We start from the raw sequence: 15551 nt of genomic DNA on the forward strand, positions 1-15551 counted from the left end.
ATATATATGTATATATATATATATATATATATATATATATATATATATATATATATATATATATATATATATATATATTATATAACTTGTTTCTACATCAGTAGGTTCATCAGGAAGAATGTCTAAATATCAAAAAGTTCAAATTATATTTCACAGGAAATTGTTATAATTATGTAATAACTGTAGTTCTTTGCAACCAGGAATTTGCATCAACTACATTAAAATTAAAAAATTAATCATGAAAGTAACTCTTTAGAATTAGGATAATTTTAATCTAATCATTAGATTTTATAATTTTTAAAAGGTACTTATTTTCATGTCTGCATTTAGAAATTAATTCAGATTTTTTGTTAAACTTTCTTGATCCAAATGATAATAATTTCAATAATTTTATTTTTGATGGCTCCAGCTTGGCAGATCAAGAAGAGTGGGTCCAACTACGTTTACACTTGGTGCAGTTAAGGCAATTTTAAAATATTATAGCGTCTGTATGATATTTTGTTGACTACAACATATTTCCGTTAAATGATCAGTTCTGTGAATTATGAAAAGACGAAAAAAATTAAAATGATAAATTTTGGGGTATCATAAAGTATAAATTTTTAGGTAAAATGAACATAGTTTAATAATATGATCTGTTCTGATCGTTTATTGGCGCTTTTCTTTATTATAAGCTCTTTCTTGGTCTAGTATTTTTTGTGAAAATTGATAGAAATATTGTATTTTGATAACTATATATAGTTAATATACGTCAGAACCAATTAGAACTAGGATCTGTAGTAAAATAAAGCACTTTTTCAAAAGATTTTAACTAAATTCATGTTAACAAATTAATTTTAATAATTTTTTGCAGCATAATTCAAACTTCATATAGTTTACTCAAGCATTTCAGAGACTAAAAAAAAAAGATTTCATTCCTAAAAACACCAGTTAATTGACTCAAAAAAGTTATTTAAAAAAAAAAAAATTTGGTGTCTGGAATCTAAAAATACCATATTGCTTGACTCCCTAAAAATCAAAAGGGCTTCACATCCCTGCAAGCCATGATTAGAAGTAGTTTGAATTTTGCATCTGGGAAGAAACTCTCCAAATGTTGTAAACAAAAGATTGTTAGAAAAGAAAATCTTAAAGATAAGGAATAAAGTCAGTGAACAAAATAAGGATTGAACAAGATGAGTGAAAGGTTGCATGCATCAATGAAATGGTCAAGAGCATAACTAGAAAAATTAAAATGTCATTTCAATGTTTATTCAGAAAAAATTTGATGAAATAAATAGTATCAAAGTGAAAGCTAAAAAATTTGAATTTATAGGGTTGATAAAAAAAAATCTGTGTCCTAACAAAATGACTATGGTTGTTCAATTTCTCACACTTGTATCCCCATATTCATTGTATATTGATATTAGTAGTATTAAAATAACTTTGCATTTACAGAATACCAGGCAAAGAAAGCTAGACTGTTTTTTAATGAAAAGTTCTGTTAAAATATTTGATGACTTGAGTTTTTATTGTTCAAAAACATTATCCAACAAAACCTAGAGTAAAAGTTAAGCATTAAAAAGAACATCTATAAACCAAAAAAAAACTACTTTTATGTAATATATGTGTCATACAAAGACAACAATCAAGAAATTCAAACAAACTACTCAAAATTTGCTTCATTTAGATCAAAGTGGTGCATTTTGCCAGGTGTACAGGTTTTGTTTTTGTGTTTGTTTTTATCACCCAAATTCTAAATTATTAATGTATTTATTAAATATTGGTGAAATATATAAAATGGGAAATGAAAAGAATCCATTCTTATATAGTGTTACCAGGCACCTGGTTTTTACTTAGGAGAATACAGCGCCAAACCTGTAAAAATAAATTTTTTATTGTGTTCTCCTTCGTAAAAACTTAACTTCTGGCAACCCTATGCTTATACAGTATGATGGCTGTCCTGGTAATAAACTGCTCCTATATATATTTATCTCTTACAATTATTACATACTTGTATGAGATTATTGAAGAATAAGATAATTTTGAGAAACTATAGCTCTTGCAACACTTGAGTTTGACAGCAATCCTATTGAATTTGAAAGCAGATGTTCAGTCTTTCATTAAACTTTTCCTGCCTTAAAAAGTTGCGAACTCATTTTTTTTATTTCCTACTCTAAATCACACTACCTTAATCAAGGGTAATTATTATAAGTGACTTTGCAATTAATTATGGTTTTGTAATGGGAAAGAGAGCTACACTGGAACACCCAATAATTTTCTTTACATTCATTAGTGATATACTATGAAGATAAGATAGGTATACTAAAACTTATTTCACACTACTTTATCAAACATTACACACATTGTAACCTTAGTATACAATATATTTCAATTAATCATAATGGCATTAGAAGTAAAATTTTCAATTTTTTCAAAATGTATTTGTTAACTGATGGCTGTGCTGATTCTTTATTTGTTAACTGATGGCTGTGCTGATTCTTTAGGAGATTATGTAGCGATAGTCTATGACAATTGACGGACTTGCATTGTAACTAAAATTAACCTAGAAGTGTTGAAGTTAAGTTCTTCCACCCAAAAGGTTCATTTTCATATGAAAGGTTCCAAAAAAAACCCAAAAGGCTCATTTCATACTGACCTTAAAGACAACCACATATTTACTACAAAACACAAAAATATTGAAAATATTTTCAGTTTCACAAGTTTCATGCAAATACAAAAATATTAAAAATATTTTCTGTTTCACAAGTTTGATGCCAACAATAAAATATTTGAAAATATTATCTGTTTAATAAATTGAAAATATTTTATTAAGTTTAATAAATTGAAAATGTTTTCTGTTTTTAAAAATTAAGATAACAATTAGTTGTTATCTTAATTTTTAAGCATATTTCGGCTTTCGTTTTCATGACCAAATTAAAATTGTGATCTCAGAATATTAACTATATCAACACTTTTGTCTGAAATTTTGCTTACAATGTTTTGTCTGAAATTTTGTTTTTTTCATAAATTGGAATCCTAAAAACAAAAAGAAAGGTGCATGGTTTAATGAACTATGGGTAATTTCATGTGGAATTTCTCAGAAGCCAAACTCAAAGCAGCCTGTTACATTATTTTGAAATACAAAATATTAAATGCCATAGTTTAAAATACCATATTTCAAAAATAACATTGTATATTGGCATTTAAGTATATATTTTTTAATTTTGCATTATCCAAATGGCTTTTTTATTTTTACATTTTTGTTGTCAATAACTTTTTTATTTTGCATTTTATAAATTTTTCTAATATTTTGTTTCACTTGATATTTCATAAAATTTTATAAATTGTTACTTCAACTGTCAAAATGAAATTCTCTAAATTAAACATTGAAAAAAACATAAAACAGAATTCTTATTTGGTTGATAATAAACTTAGCTTCTTTTGTCATCAATAATATCTATTGTTTTTTCAAAAGATAAGGTTTCAAACAATAAGTTTGAATAGATAATCTTTCAAAAATAAAAAATTAAAATTTATTATACAGAACTACACTCATTATTAATAGTTAGTTACTATTTGTTATATAAATATTTACAACATAATCGCTTACAAATATTTTACTAAATTAAATATGTATTTTTAATTTCACGTAGTTTTAATTTATTAGTTTATTACATTAATTAGGTAGTTACATTAGAAAAATATTTCTTATATTTTCTTGTTTAAAATTTTAAACATGAATATGATCTCACTTTTAACCATTAAAACCTATGACTTCTTCTATGTGGTGTGGTGTATGGTGTCTAATTTAGATTTTATTTTCTAGAACACACACGATTAAATGTTTGGATTCAAGATGGTTCTTCACATTTTAATAATTTATTAAAATTTGTATTTACAAGTGAATCAGTAAAGGACTTAATGATAGCAATATGTGTAGATATGTGCAAACCTTGGAGAATTATTGATAGTTTAGAAAAATGGAATCGTATTTTACATGAACATTTGCATTCTTTGCACTTACCAGCTAAAGAGCTCAATGCAATGGAAGCTAAACGTATTGTTTTTTTTTAATAGTAATTTGATTTTTGATATAATACATTTCTAATTTATCTATTAATAAGTATATATATATATATATATATATATATATATATATATATATATATATATACATATATATATATATATATATATATATATATATATATATATATATATATATATATATATATATATATATATATATATATATATATATATATTTAAACAACTTTAAAAAGTATTCTACACAATAGAGTGCTCAATGTTCTTAAAAGAACAGAGCAATTTTATATATATATATATATATCAGAGATGTGTCGGAACCAAATTATGCCAAAGTCTCTAATTCCGGGTACCCAGAAGAAAATACCAGGTATGATTCCGGGTACCCGGAATCATACCTGGTATTTTCCTATTATTGAAGAAAGAAAAAAATTGTAAAAAATATTTTAAGTGAGGCATGTCTCTATTGAGTAAATAGGGCTTTATGGTTATCGACTTCATAGCTCTATTTATATCTTATATCAAGATTTATATCTTATATCAAGACTTATATCAAGAAGTTTATTGGTTGAAGTTTAAACTAAAAGCAATCCTGTTAATTATATTTTGACACCTTTTTTACAATTTTTTTTTAACAGCAAAATTTAAAGTTTTTTAGGTTGAGTTGTATTTTACTTACATAACCAAAAACAGTAAAAACATCTAGGGCATTTAAAATGATAAAGCATCTAGCGCATTAAATTTTTTTTACATCTTTACAAAAAATTACAGGATAAACATTTGTAAATGTTTTTACATAGTTGCTTTTAAATAATTTTTAATTTCATTTAAAAACATTAAAAAAATGTAAAAAAAAACAACAACAACGAATCACTTAACGACTTTAGTAGTTTTTTAAATTTATTCAAATATACTATTTAAATTTTTAATTAAAAACTTTTTAAAAATAAAATAATTTTTCAATAATTGTTATTTTTATGGTTGCATTTTTAACTTGGAGCATCCAAAATACTTTTTAATCCAAAATACTAATTAATCAAAGTTAAAATAATAGATAAGCGTTTAATTAAAACTTAAATCTTTTTTAATAAACAGTAATAAAAATTTGTTCATTTAAGTTTGAATTACATAACATAAAAAGAATTTTTAAAAACTCATTCATTCAAGTTTTAAACAAAAGTCTTTACTTACAATTACTTGCTTTCTTGCATGGAGTTATTTCAGTGGGAATTTTAAATATTTCAAATTAGTAAAATTGTTTCACAAAGCAGAAGAGTAACAAAGAAACTTTTTAAATATGAAATTAAGTAGAAAAGCAACACAAAATATTGTAAATAATAACGTAGCAATAAAAAAGCAATTTAATATTTTCTAATAAATTTTTTTAACTTTATTAAAGTAGAGTTTAAAAAACCTGGTCAAATGCAACGGTCTTTTTAAAAAGTTTTTTGAACAATATTAAGATGCTTGAATAAATATTAGAAAAACAGCTGTTGCTTATGATTGTTTTTCTTATGTATTTGATGATATGATACAAAAAGTTACATATACATATATATATACAACCCGTAGATGTTGTCCGAAAGTTTTTTCCATATTTTGTTGACAAAAAGTAAAAATTAAAATGCAAGACCGGAATTATTTTTTTTTATTAATTGATAGACTGCCTGCCCCAACCAAACCCTCAGTCGATGTAGCAACACTCCCTTGCGGGTCAGGCTAAAAGATAGTAGATGTAGCAGCACTCCTTTGCAGGTCAGGCTATTTTTCAGTCGATGTAGCAGCATATTTCCCTTGCGAGTCAGGCTATAAGATAGTCGATGTAGCAACACTCCGCGCATGATTTATAGTAAAAAAAAATAAAAATAAAAACATTTTATTAAAAAAATTAAAAATAAAAACATTTTATTAAAAAAAATAAAACTAAAAACATTGTTTATATTGTTAAAAACATTCAGAATGTTTTTAAAACATTCTGGTCAATCAAATTTGCGTTTTTGTGGTTTTTTTTAAAAACGATTTATTTGTAATTAAATTAATGGTTTTTACTTTCGTCCAACACGCAAATGTTGGACGAAAGTCAAAAGTAATTAAAAGTGACGTATGTGTTGGCGTAAGAATCACTTTTTTCCTTCCGCTCTTCCCAAAGACAACAAACTATAGATCTATATATATATATATATATATATATATATATATATATATATATATATATATATATATATATATATATATATATATATATATATATATAAAGAGAGAGAGAGAGAGAGAGAGAGAGATTTTTGTTATTAAAGCATTTAATAGTTAACATAGTTATTGTTTCATATAATAATATTTAGCTATTTTTTTTAGTTTCAAATGACTTTCAAGCATATAGAGATGTTGAAATTGATGAAGAGAAAATTAAAAAAAATTCTTCTGAATCAGACGAATTAAACACACCTCTAGGAGATAAGGTTTTAACAAGTAATTTAGGCATACCCATTATTGTGATTGTAACAAAGGTAAATAGTGTTTAAATAATTTTTTCTTATAAAAAAAAATGTATATATTTTTAAAATAAGTAAAAACACTTATCTAATTTTTTCTTTGACAACTTGTTTCGCCATCAGTAGGTTCATCAGGAAGCTACTGATGGTGCTTCCTGATAAACCTACTGATAGTGAAACAAGTTGTCGAAAAAAAAATTAAATAAGTATTTTTGATTCGTTTTTATAAAATGGTGTTTATTTGAAATCTGCTTATATAATTCGTTTGCAAAACAAGAGTTTTGAAATTGTGCATACTGTTGAAATTTAAAACAAGTAAAGTATTGAATAAAGTGATAAATTTTAGCACAAATATTATTAAGAGTCACCAAGTTAACAATATTTAAAAAAAAAATAATGATTTTTAAATATTAAGTAAATAAGTAATATCAAATGACTTTTTATTTTATTCTTAATTTAATTTTTATTGTATTCTTTGTGTATTGTGTGTTCTAATTTATTTCTTTAAAGTGATCACATGACAATCTATTTCTTTACAGTGATCATATGACAATTTATTTCTTTAGAGTGATCACATGACAATTCATTTCTTTAGAGTGATGACATGAAAATATATTTCTTTAGAGCGATCACATGACAACCCTGGAAAAAGATTATAGAGATGAGCATTTTGACTTCATACAAAAAAATATTCGAGAATTTTGTCTAAAATGTATCCTTTAATACTTAAGTATTTTTTTCAATTATGTTTGATCTACCATAACTGTGCACACATATTTTTGATCATTCTAAATAAATTTAGTTGTAAGTGTTCACTTACATTTCTACCCACTTCCTCAATCACAATTGTGTTTGCTTATGTAAAATAATTGTGCTTACATACAATAACTGTGCTTACATATAATAACTGTACTTGCATACAATAATTGTGCTCACATACAATAATAAAGATTATTTTTATGTAAAATTTAATATTTTTTGTAATTAAAGTGAATATCTTTTAGTACTTTAATTTTTATTTGGTTTTTTATAATTTATAAAGTTTAGCTGATAAAAATTAATATATTAATGAAGTTTTTAATAATTTGAAAAAAAGTTTTTTTTTAAGATTTGATCAAATTCTAATTGATTATAAATATGTAGCATATGTATATTGTTATTTCTGTGTATTTAGGTTTCCTAATCTACATTGCACACTTTAAGTTTTAAATATAGACAGTTTTTCAGAAAACAAATAAAATATGAAAAACGGTTTCATATTTTTTTTGTTTAATTTTGCTTGTCAATATATTTTTGATTATTTTTGTTTAAGAAATAAGAAAACGAGAAATAAAAGTTGTAAATAAAAAGAATGTTATTGTTCCATGCTTGCTCTGTGTTATTAGTCTCTCGTCCTTAGAGAGAAAATAAAATTGTTTGATTAATGGAGTATCTAGTTTGTTTTCTTAATAATAGTACTATCTTAGTAGTAGTATTAAGCAAGTTTTCTTTTTTTCTCATAACTTATTGAAATTTTTACAATCTTTAACTAATAATGACAGGTGGTGCTGCATTACTTTACACATCCTCAAAAGAGTCGTGCAACATATCTACCTTGTATAAATACATCCTTCATAGGCTTTATGGGTTCCCGCTTCGTGTACCTCCACAAATAATAGATAAAGATGCTATATTTATGTATATTTTTTCTTTTGTTTTGTAAATATCATTTGTTTTGCAAGTTTATTACTGTTACTTGTTTAATATTGTATATACTATTTATTTTTAATATTATATATTTTACATATTATATGTATATATTTTACATAATATATGTATGATATTTTTTTTATATTATAAATACTAACATTTTTATCTTGTATTTTAGACCAATGGGTTGGGATAACATAAATAAAATTTCAATTCTTAATGAACACATTAAAACATTTAATTCAAATGATTCTTTCAAAGATCATATTAAGAAGCCACCATCTCGAAAGGTATCATTTTAATCATAGTTAACTATTATAGTTTGTTTTTTTTGTACTAAATATTTTGTATAGGTTTTATTCATAACTTTGTAACAAGCTTGATATCAAGGATTTTATTAAAATTTTTTAGTAAAGATGACTAGTTTCAAATAGAGATCTTTGCTAAAAATTAGGGCGACAAAGTTTCTCTAGTGAAAGCAACCAGTTGCCTTTATTATTTTTAGAAAACATGTTTTGAACCTCAAGAAAAATTTAAAATTGTGACGTTTTTCGAAACAAAATAAAAGTTGAGTTTTCGTTGTATTTTCAAGAGAAGTTTATCTAATTTTAGAAAATATGATTTCACCTCAAAAATGTTTTCATTTCAACAATGGTTCTTTGATTTTTTGTGACCAAAACATTTTTTGAAAAATTACTATTAATTACTAAATTATAAAATTACTAACTATAAAGTGTATTGTAAAATTATTAAAAACTATTATAAATGAGAGAAACATTAATGATGAAAATTCTTTTTTATAATTTTTTATTTAAAGACTACGACCCAAGATAAAGAAATTATAGCTGAAGATGAACAGTCGTTTTTAGAAGCTCAACTGGTAATTCTTGTTGTTTATTTTCTTTATTTAAATTTATTGCTTGTATTTCAATAATATGTATGTTGCATAACATTTGTATTTTTTAACCTGTTTGTAAATATTGCTTTATATATTAGTTTTTCTATAGATTACTTTAAAAAAATAATTTAAGCTATTTTCTACTGGTTGTTTCACACAATGATTTTTTACACAATTTGTTTTAAGTTATTTTCATATAGTTTAAAAATGTCAACAAAGCTTATATAGCTTGCTTTAAACAATAGCTTTATCGAATATTTTCTTTGAACAATTTTTGTTACAGGTTGCTTTAAACAATGCTATTCCGGCGGCATCAACAGCAGTATCCCAACGACCTCAAATACCTGCGGTAAGAAAAATATGTCAAAGTTTACGTCTCTTTTTTTTTTTTTTTTTTAAATGTAAATATTTAATATTCAACGCAAAAAATTTGCATTTTGAATAGGACCCTCGCAACCCTCGTATTCCGACTTCACTCTCGCCTGGTCAGCATAAAGGTCCAAGACCTGGAATGCCAAACACTAAAACTAAGGTTGTAAAAAAAAAAATCTTTTTTTTTTATTTAATAATATATTTTTCTAAACGCATTTTTTTTCATGACGTTATAGATAGATCCAACTAAAGGAGCGTCTGCTCCGAACTCATCGGAAACAGTCCTTGCGAACTTTTTTAACAGTTTATTAAACAAAAACACAACAGGAAAAACACTTAAATCTGCTAATCCGGCATTGGGAACTAGCAGAAGCGATGTTCAAGCAGAACTTGAAAGAATGTCGAAATCAACGGCAGTCGAAAAAGAGAGTGATGCGTAGTAAAATTTATGCTTTGTTATGAATTAATTGCTGTTTGGGGTAAAAAACGGCACAACAAGCTGTTCGGATTTTAAAAAGCTCGATTAAATATGACTGGCTTGTAGAATAATAAATTTGTAGAGTTATTAGAAGAATCGATACAATGAAGGTCGTTGAAAGTGGTTTTCGTGATGGCACTTTTTATTCTATATGTATATATATATATATATATATATATATATATATATATATATATATATATATATATATATATATATATTTGTTTAAAGTATCTCGTAAACCAGTTAGTATCTTTGCATTAATCTCGAGTTGATATAATTTAACTTGCTGCTCGTGTATATATATAAATATATGTTGTTTGTATGTGGATATAATAATTTACTGACCACTATAAACTCGAATTAATGACTAAGAATCGATTACTTTTTGCTTTTTTTTTTTTTTTTTTTAAGTCAAGTTAAAACAAAATAATGAAAAAGATCAGATTCTAAATTCTAAATTTTTAGGTTATTTTATTATAATTTATTAGGTTTTGTACGGTTAAAAAAATAAACGAACTATTTATTTTTCATTGAAAATATTCTCTTTGATTACCTGTTGTCGTGACTATTTTATAAATTAACTTTTTTGTTTCCATAATAAAAAGGATGAGCGTAAGCCGAAAAAATGTTTTTTTGTTTAAAGTATTTAAAAATGAATTTTTATTTAATGTTTGTTTAAAAAAAAATTGTTAAATAAATCATATTTCACAAACAAAAAAAACTATATTTCGATGCGCGACAAAATCTATTAAAAACACTCGTTAATAGAATTTTAAGCTGATACTATAATGTTTATTGCATTCTTATTAAACTTTCATTTCGTCATTTTCAATTATTTTATAACTATAATTTTGAAAAATATATACTTTTTAACAAAAACCACGTTATCTTTATGATTAGTATTTTTTATAAAATTTGAATAGCTTATTAATAAAAAATAATTACTACTATAAATTATACAATTTCTTTATATCTGTGTTTTATATAAAGAGACCCGATGTTCGTTAGACTTAAGACGTCCTACGCACTTGTGGCGTCGTATAGACATCTTACGGACGTATGTGCCCGCTAGGGATATTGTTACTCAATAGGGTACCGTTGCGGTTCTAAGAATAGATTTAACAAACATTTGCAAGGTATCGATACCTTTCTGGTATCGAAATGCGGACAAACAACTCAAATTGAGAAGAAACTTAATACTAATTCAGAAAAAAATGTATAAATGTATAAAAATGAAATAAAACATTGTTTTTGATCAAATGAAATAAAACAATGTTATTAGGATTTATTCTCATCAAATTCTTGCTAACTACCAATCTAATATCTAGTTATGCTATTAAAATTAGGACTTATTTCTCACAACTTAATAAAAAAAACAGTGATTTTCAAAAACGAAATATGATAGTATATATCCAAGTGATCCCATCCTGCCTCGTATGTATAGTCTAATTAAAGCTCACAAACCTAAAAAATCCTACGAGATTAGTTATATCAACTATCGGCACTCCTTGTATCCATCAATACTACTTAAGGAAGCCACTTTAATTCTTATAGACCGATTAAATAAAGATGATTCTTTCAAATATTCCACCAAACTTACTATATTTAAAACAAGACAACTCATAGAACTTTGTTTATGCCGTTGTTATTTCCTGTGGAACAACTACATCCATGAAATTGAGAATTCTGGTCCAATAAGTCTTTTATTAATGGTCGTACTTGCAGAATCATTTTTACGACATCATGAACAAAACGCTTTTAAAATTGTAATGGCAGTAAATCCTCCTCTTGACCTAAAATCCTAAGATAAGTCAACAATTGTCACGCTAGATTTTCCAATACTCAAGAAGCAGAACAATTCCTAATTATCTTAAACAAACAACACCCTGCGATACAATATACGATCGAAAATGAAAGCGAAAATAGAACTCTAAACTTCCTCGATTTAACCATAATAAATAACAACAAAGGAAAATACGAGTTTAAAGTTTACAGAAAGGAAGCCATTACTAATATCCAAATTAAATCTCATTCGAATCATGACCCTAAGACTCTAAACGCAATATTTAAAGGTTATGTTCACAGGGCTTATTCTATAGGCAATAATTTATATTTATAAGGTGAGATAAATTTCCTTATTCAAATGTTTAACAAAAATGGGTACAACTTATGCCAACTTAAACGGATTGCAAACTTAATTGGAAATAATCGGTCCCTAAAAATCAACAAAATTCAATCAGACTCTGTTAACCTTCCTACTGTATCGTTACCGTGGATACCATCACTATCCCCTAAACTAAGAAAAATATTTCGGAAAGCTGGCTATAGAGTAGTCTTCAAATCAAATCTAAATTTAAGAACATTACTAACGTCAAAAAACAAAACTAAAGTGCCACATAATAGTCAATCCGGAACTTATTTGATTGAATGCAAATGCTCTAAGAGAATATAGGCGAAGCTAAACTTCAACTTAGGACTCGTACTCAACAACATCTAAAAAGTTTAGATGTTGTTGAGTACGAGGGGAAACATTATCAGTCTGAAATACCCATCCATAATAAATTTTGCTCACAAGAAATAAAGTGGGAAAATGTAAAAATAATTAAAGTTGAAACGAAAAAATTTGATCGAAAAGTGCGCAAAGCTCTTGAAATACAGAGGTTCCAATGTTCAGCTTTACATGACGGAATTAATTTAGATAAGGGGCAGTTTGTGAAAACTAAATTTTGGACTCCGTTTTTTACATTTTTACGTAAGCCAGAAAGAAGCCATTCAACTGCTGACGTCAGTTAATTTTAAACTGTTTCTAACGTTACAAAAAAAATTTTTGTATAATTTTTACGAGCTGGGGCCATATTCTCATCTCTCCGTTAAGCTTAACGGAGCTTTTGTCTGAAATTTTATTACAATATTTCTAAGTAAAGAAATTACGAAAATTTATATAAATTTTTTAAAATAAAACTTATACCAAAATAAAACATTTATGTTTAAAAAATTATAATTTTAAATAAATTTTTTATTAATGTTATTTAAAAGAAATTATTGACTAACGCTCCGTTAAGCTTAACGGAGAGATGAGAATACGGCCCCTGATGATGCTGGTAACCATAATTCAGCGAAAATTTCTAATAATAAATTTTCTTACCAATATAACATATACTCTTTTATACATATATATATATATATATATATATATATATATATATATTATATATATATATATATATATATATATATATATATATATATATGTATATATATATATATATATATATATATATATATATATATATATATATATATATATATATATATATATATATATATATATATATTCTACTCTTAATTATCTTTACACCCCTCTTTAAACCCTTGATTTCAAAATACGAACTTGGATAAACAAGACCGCTCCACAGAGAATTAGGTTGAGCTCGTTACATGTAGGGGACGTGGTCCATCATACGAATCAAGAGTTTGACTGCAATACCGCCACCACTTGATGTAGATCAGGGATGTTCAACCTTTTTACAGTAAGGGCCATTAATTTGTTTCAAAATCAACTTGAGGGCCACAAACATAAAATACCCAAAATAAAAATTATTAAATTTGAAGTTTTTATTTAAATTTAAATAAACAGTTACACTCATAGTTAAGGTTCAATGTGAAGTTATACAAAAGTTCGATCAATGTGAAACTTGACACTGTTTTTTTTTGCATAAATGATCTATGTCTGCTTTTATATTTGATGATTCAATTCGAAAGGTATTAGTAAGGTGTTCATCTGTCAATCTATTTCTCTGTTCTGTTTTTACATGCTTCATTTTTGAGAATAACTGTTCACAGTTGTATGTGCTTCCAAAAAGTGAAAAATATTTAATAGCATGTCTGCACAAATGAGGAAAAACTTCAATGCTCATGTATTTTTTATAAAATTCTAACAATTCTACTTCTTTGTAGGCTTCTTTAAGATCTTTATTGTTTTGCAATTCTATTAATTTCATTTGAAATTTATTTCTAACTGTCTCAGCTTTGATGGAAAATGGATGCGCAAATAAGTCTAACTCATTTTTTTCCTTTTTAAAATCACAGAATCTTGTGTCAAATTCATCAATTAATTTTAAAATAAGAGTACAATATCTTTCAGAGTCAATTGTATTAATATTTCTTTCTGATAATGCCTTGAAATGGACAAGTACTTTAGAACTTAATTGTTGTTTCAGAAGTTTTAATTTTAAAACAAATGTTTCTACATTTTCAAACAATTTACTAATAAGTTGATCTTTACCCTGCAACTTAAGATTTAATTCCATTAACATCTGAGTCATGTCAATCAAAAGTGCCAAATCATTCAGACAGTCAATATTTTCAAGCAAGCTTGTGTCTTTCCCTTTAATTTTTAGAAAAATCTTTTCAGAGTAGCAGCTCGACTAAGCCATCTAACCTGGCTGAAATAAATTACATCTTCAGCCTCACTACCACAACCTTCAAGTAATTGTTTGAACTGTCTGTGATTAAGGCCACGACTTATTATAAAGTTAACAGTATGAATAACAAGTTCCATAACATTCTTCATCTCCAATACTTTTGCACATAACTGCTCTTGGTGTATAATGCAGTGATATGAAAGAATTTCATGATTAATGGATTTCTTAAGTAATGCAATAAATCCAATATTTTTTCCTGTTAGTGCACTTGCTCCATCTGTAGTGACACCACCGAGTTTCTTTTCTGGTAATTCAAATTTCACCAATGTTTTTTTCACTTCAGAGAGAATATCTTCTCCTCTTGTTGTGTCCTTCATATGATTAATATCTAACAGTTCTTCAATTACTTCAAAGTTACTAGTTATACCTCTAATAAAAATGGCTAGCTGAGCAGTATCACCTCTGTCTGTTGATTCATCCAGTGCCAGACTATAGGCTTCACATTTATTTAATTTTTCTTTTAATGATAATTCAATATTTTTTGATAGATCTTTAACTCTTCTAGCAATAGTCTGGTGTGAGAGGCTAAGATCTTTAACAGTAGGTGTTTTTTCAGGACATATCTCTTTACAAAATATTTTTAAACAGTTTTTTAATAAATCTCCAGTACAAAAAGGTTTACCACTTTTTGCAATAGCTTCTGCCATTAAAAAACTTATTTTGGTAGCACTGTAAGAGCTAATCACTTTAGTTTTCATCACTGATTGTTGTGCAAGAAAAGTTTTCTTCAACAATTCAATCTTATCAATTCGAAATTGGCCTTTAAATTTGTCATAACTTACAGCATGTTTTGTAGTGTAGTGCCTGTTCACATTATAACTTTTACACACGGCAATTTTCTCCAAACAAATTAGACATATAATAGAATTACTTTGTTCATGTACAAAATAGTCAGTTGTCCAAGAAGGATTAAATACACGACCCCCATGACCGCTTTCTGTATCACTTCTACGTCTTTTAGCTGAAGCCATCTTTATTAAATATATAAAAATAATGTTTTTTGGTTAGCGCGTGTTTTATTATTTCAAATGCGGATTTATATAGTGAAAGTATAATCGAAATCGAATGTATAATTCGAATTATAAATATATAAATAATATGCTGTTGCT

The 15551-nt window shown here is 25.9% G+C and overlaps 3 protein-coding genes across 3 annotated transcripts in view; 1 reads left to right on the forward strand and 2 right to left on the reverse strand.

Moving 5' to 3' along the window:
- Positions 1-10083, forward strand: part of LOC101234667 (cytoplasmic dynein 1 light intermediate chain 1) — a 30018-nt gene extending 19935 nt beyond the window's left edge. Inside the window, exons 4-12 of the mRNA XM_065820476.1 lie at positions 3806-4036; positions 6382-6533; positions 7143-7230; positions 8060-8195; positions 8386-8497; positions 9025-9087; positions 9389-9454; positions 9551-9637; positions 9714-10083. Coding sequence (XP_065676548.1) covers positions 3806-4036; positions 6382-6533; positions 7143-7230; positions 8060-8195; positions 8386-8497; positions 9025-9087; positions 9389-9454; positions 9551-9637; positions 9714-9917 — 1139 coding nt within the window. The 3' untranslated portion in view covers positions 9918-10083. The remainder of the gene's footprint in view (positions 1-3805; positions 4037-6381; positions 6534-7142; positions 7231-8059; positions 8196-8385; positions 8498-9024; positions 9088-9388; positions 9455-9550; positions 9638-9713) is intronic.
- Positions 10084-13641: 3558 nt separating this feature from the next.
- On the reverse strand, positions 13642-14283 carry LOC136092085 (general transcription factor II-I repeat domain-containing protein 2-like). Its single transcript, XM_065819805.1, has one exon. It carries the CDS (start codon positions 14281-14283, stop codon positions 13642-13644), a length of 642 nt encoding a protein of 213 aa, XP_065675877.1.
- A 71-nt stretch (positions 14284-14354) lies between these two features.
- Positions 14355-15413, reverse strand: LOC136092086 (general transcription factor II-I repeat domain-containing protein 2A-like). Its single transcript, XM_065819806.1, has one exon. It carries the CDS (start codon positions 15411-15413, stop codon positions 14355-14357), a length of 1059 nt encoding a protein of 352 aa, XP_065675878.1.
- Between the last annotated feature and the right edge of the window lie 138 nt (positions 15414-15551).

Source organism: Hydra vulgaris, chromosome 15 (assembly GCF_038396675.1).
Source record: "Hydra vulgaris chromosome 15, alternate assembly HydraT2T_AEP".
In the NCBI taxonomy this organism is placed as follows: domain Eukaryota; kingdom Metazoa; phylum Cnidaria; class Hydrozoa; order Anthoathecata; family Hydridae; genus Hydra; species Hydra vulgaris.